Source organism: Olea europaea, chromosome 12 (assembly GCF_002742605.1).
Source record: "Olea europaea var. sylvestris chromosome 12, O_europaea_v1, whole genome shotgun sequence".
NCBI lineage: Eukaryota > Viridiplantae > Streptophyta > Magnoliopsida > Lamiales > Oleaceae > Olea > Olea europaea.
Window position 1 is genome coordinate 18,763,079 of NC_036248.1, and position 10,197 is coordinate 18,773,275.

Sequence of the window (10,197 nt, forward strand, 5' to 3'; positions counted from 1 at the left end):
TAAAAATTTACTTTTTCAAACTTATTTTTAATTACATAATTTCTCAATTAAATAATTCTACATATAAATTTAAAAAAATTTCTTACTCTTTAATCATACATTCTTTAAAAAAAAAAGAACATCACAAAATATATTCTTTCAAAAAAAGGGGCCTCAAATAGACCCACAATGAACTTGAAAGTTGGAACACAAAAGATGTAAAGAAACACTTGAAAGAAGATTGCAACATTTATCATAGCACTTTCATCAAAGCGATATTTGCTTACGGGATACTTGACAATATCTTTTAGGATACGAAAAGCATTTGAGAAATTTTAAGTGGAAAAAAATATCATCAAATGCACAATGAACGCAGCGTCATTGAAAAAGGAATAACAAGTGCAAAAAGAGAAAAACGTGAAATTAACATAATTTGGCAAATCATCAATGGTAATGAGAAATGAAAAGTCAAATGCACTATTCAAAGAAAGAAATTATGAACTTCAAACCCTCAATCTCTAGAATATTTAAAGCACGGTTACTAATTTTTCTTCTCTATTTCTTTCCCTCCCTCTATGTGCTTTTTTCCCTCTCAAACTCACATATTTTGCTGCATCAATTTCTCTCTTACACAATATCTTCAGCTACTCCAAAATTCGGATGCATGAGTTCTCCGCCTCTACCTTCAATCTGCAATAGCTATATATAGATGTATATGTTCTGTAGTGATTATGAAAATTGATTTTTTGACTGTCAGAAAGAAAAAGTGGATTTCACCTGTGAGTGAAGAAGTAAAATATGAAGACTGGAATAGTGAAATAACAATCAAAAATCAATTTTTTGGGGGTGAAAAATTGCTACCAAAGGAGGGCATAATGCTTAGCTTACCATAATTCTTCATTGACTAGCATTAATATCACTTTCGTTCCCACACATATTGCCATCTGCAAAACATTCCACATTTGGTGCAATTCTTTCCATGAAATGGTAAACAAACAACCAATTAAAATCGAACGAGAAAAGTTAAACACAAAAATATGTTGAAAACTTGCACGAGGACAAAAAACAACGCTAATATAGTGGAAGGGTTAGGGGAAGTAGAAGAACAACAAAGCAAATAACAAGATCAAAGGCAAAGGGATGGGTCACATAAGAAACGAGGGTTTTCTAGAGCGACTGCCAGGGTTAGGGCGAGAGAGGAGACAAAATAAAAACAACACTTTATAAATATCCCTATCAACACGACATCGCCATGACATGCTCAATAAGATGTATAGATACAAAATGATGTCATTTTCAATCCAAAAGAAAACGTCGTTTAAACTAAAAGAAAAAAAAAATCAAAATACAGCGCAATGAGGCATTGACGTGTGGCGCGGTGAATAGTTTGCAGTGCCAACTTCTTTTATTATAAGTTAGATCGATGTTAGAAAAATAACAAGGATGATATTGTCAATTTAAAATTTTAATTAAAATAAAATTTCACTTCTCGTATAAATTGAATTCAGGGTTTTTCCTGACTGATCAAAATTTGAGCTTCAAAATAACTATTTTAAAACCCCTTTTTATTTTTTTTATTTAAATTTGAATTAAGGTTGGGCAAAAGCTACCAAAAATCAAATTGGTATCGATTTGTTTGATTAGGTTCTACTCACGTTTTAATCGATACTAAGTATAAAAAAAAATTGAGAATCAACCAAGGTTCCTATATGATTCTCGGTGCTAATACCAAAAAAATAAAAAAAATCGATTTAATTGAAATTTTTATTTTTTATATTAAATAGCGGTCATTGCAATGCACCAACCATTTTACATTTTCTTCCAAACTTCGCAATAATGTGTCAAATTCGTAGTTGTTCCATTCAACTTGACATTTTCAGCTCCTCAAACTATATAGATTATGTCTCTAGTTAACATGTTAATGTAAATTAGCGTTTAATTAAACTTGAAAAATGGATATTATTAGCATCACCATAAATCATTATGATGAAGAGAATATGGAGAATTTAGATACTTAATCATAGCTTAATATTTTTTATATTCCAATACTCCATTTACATCGATTAGTGAACTTGAGGAACTCAATCGAAAGAAACAAATTGGATTGAACTAGAACCGTAATTGAACTGGTGCCATTTTTAGAGATGAATCAATGTTTCCAATTTTAAGATACCTATTGGTCATTAAATTTTAAGATTGTTGAATTTTGGTAATTGAACTTTGAGATGTTTGGATTTTGACCACTAAACTTTAAAAAATCTTTAATTGCTCACTAAACTTTGAAAAACGTCTTCTAATGTTCACTGAACTTTTAAGTGTTGAATGCAAAACCAATATACTTTGAGATGATTGGATTTCGATCACTAAACATTGAAAATCATCTTCTATTGCCCACAATAAATTTTGATTTAATCAAAATTCGTTGTTAAAATTTATATTAAATTTTGAATTTAATATAATTCTAACAACAACTTTAACCCATGTTTGGTAGAATTAAATTTAGATTTTTATCAAACTCAAAGTTAACAATTAATTTTAACCATATATTTCATGGGACATACAACTTTTAAACTACACGTTTCATTTACTTTTATCAAAATCTACTCAAAATCTAAGATAATGCTTGGAAAACTGTGTATAAAAAAACGTGACTAATAATTACAACAAAACACACAATAAATGTTTTAATAAAATTAAATCAAATCTAAACTTTAATATTTGAACCCTTGTTTAATTTCCATTATTGTCAAAAAATGTATTTTTAAATAGTATATTGATAGAAAATGTGTGGTTAAAAAATAAAGAAAAATTATGAATTTGCGTTTAATATTATTTTATTGAAAAACATGTGGTTGAAGTGGAGTCAAATCATTGTTGAATAATGTATTTTGATGGAAAAATGTGAGCTCAAATAAGGGCTGAATTTTACAAAGAAACGTACAATAGTTAGAATTAAATTGTATTCAAATCTTAATAATGAAATTTAATTAAATTCAAAATTATTATAAGTAATAGAAGATATTTTAAAAAGTTTAGTGGCCAAAATTTGATCATATCAAAGTTTAGTGAGCAATAAAAGACGTTTTTCAAGGATCATTGAGCAATTAAAACGTTTTCCAAAGTTTATTGACCAAAAGTTGATCATCTCAATGTTTAATGGCGTGAAATGTGCATTCCATCAACAATATCATCAATTACATTAGAGATTTTAAACGGATGTTATATCGGTAAATAATGTCTATAGTTTTTCAAAGTTTAGAAGCTAAAATTCAATATCTTAAACTTCAGTGAACAATTGAAGACATAGACATGAGTTGAGTAACCATTGGAACGATTAATTCCATTTTCTAAACAATTACTATTCAAAATATATTTTTCTTAATAATCACCATAAAACAAGGCTCATTATGATTCATTTCTATTTAGTTTTTTAATAATATCAAGTTTGAGAGTTAATTGTTTCAATGGTCATTGAATTTAGGCTATATATCTGATTGCTCACTAAAATTTAAAATGTTGAATTTTGGTCAATGAATTTAGATTCATGTCTTCGATTGCTCTAAAGTTTAAAATATCGAATTTTGGCCACCTAACTTTAGAAAATGTCTTACGTTATTCATTAGCATAACTTCCATCTCAAACCTCAAATGGAATTGGTGACGTAGCTGATAGAACGTACACGTGGAGCTCCGTCACACCGTTGAATTTTGAGAAGGTCATTTTTTGGCTGCTAAACTTTAAAAAATGTCTTCTATTGCTCACTTTAAATTTGAATTTAACCACATATCTATACAATAAAATATTTTACACGTAAATTCAAAATATTCTCAATTTTTAATCACACATTCTTCAAAAAATTAGTATTTTTAGAACTTTTTTTTTTAATAATGACTATCAAACATGGGCTAAAATTCGTTATTAAAAAATTCGGATTTAATTTAATTTTTAAGATAAATATTTTATGTGTTTCATTGCAATCAATAGTCACTTCCTTTGCATAGCTTTACAAACATTGTCCACATCACTAGAAATAATTACTCAATTACGCAGTAGTTAAATTTAAAATTTAATTTATTTTTTTATAGTTTATTTTTTGGAGAATGTGCTATTAAAAGTTAGGAAATTTTTTTAGTTTACATGCAAAATATTTTATTGCATAGATATGTATTTAAGTCCAAATTTATAGTGAGTAATAGAAAATGGAAACAATGATTTGCTTGATAATGTATAGTTAAAAAGTTTTGAATTTACATATAATATTATTTTATGAAATAACATATATTTAAGAAAAGAGGAAGATAAAAATGTATTAAAATTTTAATAGAGCCCAAACAGTTAGATGATTAATGACATCCTAAAGATTTCAATCGAGCACTTCATTAAGTGTGTGTGTGTGTGTAAAAGAAACAAACTTGTCTTGAGGACATAGCACGAAATGTTAAGTTCGGATTAAAATTTGTGCTATAAATTGAATTTTTTTTTTATATATATTATTCACTTCCATGTTAGACTTGAGTGGCTTGAAAAAAAGTGGTCAATGGATTGACAATGTCGTGGCTCCACTCGATTTGGCCGCCTTCTTAACCATTTCTGTGGGGATATGGACCCAAGTTGAACCATAAATTGAACCCGGTTTTGAATTTTAACATGTAATAATTTTTAATGGTTGACTTGTGTAGATCACTATTAAGTGGAACTATGTCCAACGTTCAATGCCTATCCAATTGCTCATTACTTTTCATATTTTCAATAAATCCACATGCCAATAATGTGAAATGAAATAAAAAATTCATTTTTCTATGTAACATTTTGATCTTGATGATGCATCCCAAAGAAGGATTTGAGAGTAGACCAATCATATGTTTTCTTTGGTAATAACGTGAGCAGCCACAAGTCAACCTAATGAATATAGAATATTACTTATAATTGAAAGTGATTAGGTGGGTAGGTGTGACTTAAGCTTGATTGAATTTCCATAATGATAAGAGTTTATCTTCATGAAATGATTAATTAGTAATGAACTTTCATTTTCATACTTTAATGTGATTTCCATTTTTACCTTCAACCGCTATCTCATTTATTCAAAAAACGAAAGAGATAGATACATATCGTAGTTGTGTTATTATTCTCAAGTCAACAATGAACAATTCTTTCATCCATAATTTAAATTTAACCTTTTTTGTATTCTTCATTCTACTCATAAATTAATCAAATTGTACTTTGACACCTATAAGAATCAAACACGGTGATAAAAATGTTTCACATAGATGTCTCATAAGTTAACATAAGAATAAAGACTTCAGCAAGAATCAATCAAGATTTCCATATCAAATTTGTTTAATATCCATTATTCTTTAAATTCTACATTCTTCTGTGATGAACTTTACCCTTGTGTCTCGATCCTTGACGTGCGAACTTAGAACTTCTAGTTATAACATGAATATGATGAACCGGGCTAACGTGATCGCTACCATAAGTATTTCTTGTCTGCCGATGCATAGAATTCCTAGAAATCCCCAAATTTGCTCGATGACTATTAGGCCTCAAAGCCCTTCTCAAATGCTCTTGTTTATAGTTCCTTCTTCTATGAGATAAAGATCTTCTATCCTTAAGGTTCTTAGGTTGTTGTCTTGAAAAACTTTCTTCATAATCTTCTTCACTAGTGCTAGTCGATAACTCCTTTTCAATGTCTCTTCTTTGCCTTCTACGTGTTCTCTTGACCGATTTAAGCTTGAAACATAAGTACGTGCAACAAAAGTCGAGCGTGGAGAAACATGTTGCGAAACATGCCCATGTAGTTCTGCAAAGTGTGTGGCATATGCATTGGCAAATTCCCAACTTGTATGACAGATAGAAGAATAAGAGAACTGCAATATTAGCACAAGTGGAAGCAAATTAGGTAAAAAATAAAAAAATAAAAATTCTCATGTTTAGTAGGGTTATGCATGGGGGCCAAAATATCTTACATTTAAAGCTATTGAAATGTCTATATTCATTAATCAAGAACGACAGTTGAGACCCAAAAAACTACCAAAGGACTCTAGTATACCCTTATGAGGGATAGTAAATGAAATGGTGGAAGGGCATTGCTAATGAATAGAGTCGTGCGGCTTAATTTGACTCAACACAAGGAGCATGGAATCAATGGCGTACACTTAATGCTAAATAATTACATTCTACTGAACAATGTAAGCATAAGACTCTTGACTCACCAAAGTAGAACAATGTTGCCACCATGGCTAACTTCAGCAACTGCGCGATGCAGAAGTTTTCGATATAGCAGGTGAAATCCCATGTTGAATGACATACTGTGCTGGACGACAATCCAATATAAGTACAAGACATAAAAGTTTAACTTCTTTCCATTAATAGTAATACAATCACTCTTCGATCCATGTAACCGAACGTGTCAATGTAAGTAGATGCAAAGAAAAAAATAATGGTTTCTACAAAGCAAAAATCTTGCACAAGTATTTGCAGTGTCTATGTGATACGAAATGAATTCTTCAAAACCTGTATAATTAGTAAGAAGAGTATTTACTTACTCGCAAGATTTTCCGGCCAAGAAATCAAGAGGGTGGCCCAAAAGTTTGCCAATTACTTGAGAAAATCCTGAGAAAAATGAGCCAACTACGTTCCCCATGGACGAGAAATGCAGTTAACTGCTGATTATCTACTGGGGGAAAAAGTTAGTCTCTTTGATCCATCGTGCAAGTATTCTAAACCGTCAATCAACATGTTTTTCAGTTTCTTGTTCAAACGCATAACCGCTCGCGGCCTTTGGTATGGTCAGACTGCGAGTTACACGGAAGAAGATTGGCGTCTTTCCATGCATCTTACAATAACGTGATAATATTTATTTTTTTTGAATNTGAAAAATCGAAAATATGAACATAAATTCAATGACAATTGGAACAATTAACTCCAAGTTTGACTGCAAAATAATACATGCCCGCACCAGTTGCCCTCGTGATAGGTTCCGTCTGCAATCTGGTAATATATCAGCGAATAAAGTATAATCAAGTGCGATAAGGAAAAAGTTGAATCTCGTCTCCCTCTTTTACATTCCTTCTGTATAATAAATCTCAATCACGCCTACACAAATTATTACTGCTCATAATATATAATCCCTGAATCTCGCACTTCCTTCCATATCGTTGGTCGCTAGAACCTTCTATTCCGAATTCTCCCTTTCTTTCTTTGATGGCTTCACCGTCTCAAGCTAGCCTCCTCCTTCAAAAGCAGCTTAAAGGTATTGATCAATTAAGATCCATAATTTTATTTTTCTCTTGAATTATATTTTGAAACTGGGTGTTGTCCCTTTTGGGTTTTAGTTAATTTGTGGGTATTACTGTTTATTTATTTTTTCTTTGCAGATCTGTGTAAACACCCAGTAGATGGATTTTCAGCGGGTTTGCTGGATGAAGAGAACCTGTTTGAATGGAGCGTGACAATTATTGGGCCCCCTGACACACTATAGTGAGCGTCTTTACTTAAACTCTTACTCAAATAATGGATTACAGGAAGTTATCTCGTTTCACATACATATGTATCCATTGATGCATTAAATGTAAAACTCAATTGTATGGTGATTTTGGTTTGGTTTGGTTTGGCTTGAGAGGGTTGTTTGTTTGAAATTCCTATGATCGGTAGATTTGGGTTTCGTGTCAAACACAAGAAATCAGGTACAGTTTTCGTCCATCCAATGCGAATTTATTAAATAATGAATGCATCAAAAATAGTTTCGTGTGCAAGTATTTGGACTTTTTCTAGAGATTAATTACCTATTCTAGTTCAAGACTCCGAACGCATAGGTACTAAATCTTTAAAACTAATCCGCATTGCACAAGTTCAATCAAGGGCGGATTACTTAATGGCCTGTTTGAGTTTAAAACAAATGGGCTTGAGGCCTGTTAAAATTGCTTTGTTTCTGAAGAATAGCTTATTAATTAGAATTAGCTTGAGCCTCGAGGCATGCTAAAATCTTCAACTAGTTAATTTATCCACTGCTATGCCAGGGACATTATTGCTTTCCAAAGGCATTCATGTACAATATAACGACACAAAATCGTTAAGATTTCATGTGTTGAAAAGACATTTGAGCAGTTGAGCACAATTTAAATCTCAAAATTGAACCAAAAAAAAAAAAAATGAGGAAAGGAGTAATTAGAAAATTCAGTATGACATACTATTAATGATGGTTCTATGAAATGACCTTTATAACAACATTCATTGTTTACATTGCTATAGGTTTGAATGGATGTTTATTTCTATCCCCAGTAGAAAGTTACAATTCAAACTAATGTTAGTAAGTATTTATTAGATACATTATACATATATATTCAATGTATATTTGAGAACATGAACCTGTCTTATGTTTTGTCTTGGCAAATGGCCAAGTATAAACAATAATAGTTACATAGAAACCTAAGAACACTTGGAGGAAAATCTATTTTTTCATTACGTTTTATGTTATTCGGAAAAATATAGGAAAAATTTACATTTTGCATTAATCTATACGAGCTTACAGGCACACACAGAATCTGTACTTTTCAGTCTCAAATAACATAAAACAACTACATTTTGCATTAATCTATATGAGCTTACAGGCACACACAGAATCTGTACTTTACAGCTATGATCTTGCAGGGATTTCAATTTGTCTTTGGTAGGTGAATAACTTTAATCTCTCTTTGAGCTGTATTTCAACCTTCTACAGTAAAATGAAATAAGACATACTCTAATAGGACCATCCAATTGATGTTTTACCTTCTTGAATCCGTTCCAAAATATGTCTCGTTTTCGTGGTGAAATTAAGATTTCTTATTTGAGTGGTTTGATTTAATTTCACAAGTCATAGCAATTAGGAGTCTAAAAAAATATTAAGATTCAATTTTAGATTTTCATGCAGCTAAGATAAAATAGGGTAAGCCTTGATTCGATGGGTTGGTGGTGGTTAGAACTCGATAAGTTCGGTCTTTGATGCTCGAACTCTTCGAAATAGTAGGAGTACCTGTGTCGGACACAATACAACATGCGTATGTGTATGAGATATNTCGGTCTTTGATGCTCGAACTCTTCGAAATAGTAGGAGTACCTGTGTCGGACACAATACAACATGCGTATGTGTATGAGATATCTATCGGATTCTTCAAGATTCAATCGGACACTTCGCCCTTTTTACTTCTTCTTCATTTTTTTCTTTTCTTTCCCATTTTTGCTCTCTCTAAGTTTAGTGTCGCCTGCAAAAGGATGGAGAAGAGCAACAACGCTAAGTTTTCCTTTCTTCTTTTTTCTTTTTTTTCTTCTTTCCCTCTCTGTATCGGTGATTTAAGGTTTTGTTTGTATAACATAAAAATGAGTTCTATATAGTACTACCTAGTGCTCCACTATGTCCAAATTATAATTAAGTCTCTCATTTTCTATTTTATATAACATTTAGTAATTAGCTTGCCATAATTGAAAACTAAACCCCAAAATTTTATTTTATTCATTTTAATCCCTTATTCAGTAATCATTTCCTTCTTTGTGAACAATTGCTTTTGGTGTATTTAAAATGACATCTTGGGTTAGTAAAAAATTGAAGCTTGAAAGATATATTTACGTACTCGTGTCTGAAATTTGGACTCTTTTGAGCGATGTCCCCTTATTTTACATTAAAAAATAAAATAAAATATTCGACACTTAGATACATATCCGTACCTAAGTCCGAGCATCATAGAGTTCAGTTATTTGTTTTCATAGAATTCTTTTCTGCCACATTATCTACGCTATACCAAAATTTTGGTCTATTATTCACCCTTTCGTAGACTGCAAAAAGTTTGTGGTTCAGCTGGGGGACCAACCAATTGAAACGTCACCACGCACTTGAACTATGATTCCCCTTTTCTGCTCAGTGCTCAGATAGGTACCTCAATGTGAAGCTTTTCCAGAGTTTTGTGATTGCTCTTTGCTGCTTGCCGCAAAAGGACAAATTTTGAATCAGTTTCATATTGATGAAATTCCAGTAATCTACTAAATATGAAATATTAGCAGCAGATCATGATGTGTACAGATTTTAATCGTTAGAATATTTCACTACAAAAACAACAAAAGCAAAGTTGTATAATTTAATATCACCTAAGGGGAAGAAAGTCTTTATGCATATACAAACACGAAAATATAGCTTTTTTTTTTTCCAATAACAACGCTTTGAATGCATTATATGGAGTGGAAACT

General features: G+C 31.2%; 1 protein-coding gene and 1 long non-coding RNA gene across 2 annotated transcripts; one reads left to right on the top strand and one right to left on the bottom strand.

Annotated features, from left to right (window-relative positions):
* Nucleotides 1–5,340: 5,340 nt before the first annotated feature.
* On the bottom strand, nt 5,341–6,745 carry LOC111406721. The gene is made up of 3 exons (XM_023036100.1): nt 6,525–6,745; nt 6,192–6,292; nt 5,341–5,846 (listed from the first exon to the last, which is right to left on the bottom strand). The coding sequence occupies exons 1-3, from the start codon at nt 6,620–6,622 to the stop codon at nt 5,341–5,343; spliced, it is 705 nt and encodes a 234-aa protein (XP_022891868.1). The 5' UTR covers nt 6,623–6,745.
* Nucleotides 6,746–6,935: 190 nt separating this feature from the next.
* On the top strand, nt 6,936–8,130 carry LOC111405979. The gene is made up of 2 exons (XR_002704913.1): nt 6,936–7,231; nt 7,356–8,130. It is a non-coding gene; the product is annotated as an uncharacterized LOC111405979 (long non-coding RNA).
* The last annotated feature ends 2,067 nt before the right edge of the window (nt 8,131–10,197 follow it).

Bases quoted from the DNA above. Each gene is read 5' to 3' on its own strand.
- LOC111406721 (XM_023036100.1), bottom strand. From the start codon at position 6,622: ATGGGGAACGTAGTTGGCTCATTTTTCTCAGGATTTTCTCAAGTAATT. The intron at 6,293-6,524 runs GTAAGTAAATAC...ATTGTCGTCCAG, and splicing joins TTGGCCGGAAAATCTTGCGA to CACAGTATGTCATTCAACAT. The intron at 5,847-6,191 runs GTGAGTCAAGAG...CTAATATTGCAG, and splicing joins GGCAACATTGTTCTACTTTG to TTCTCTTATTCTTCTATCTG.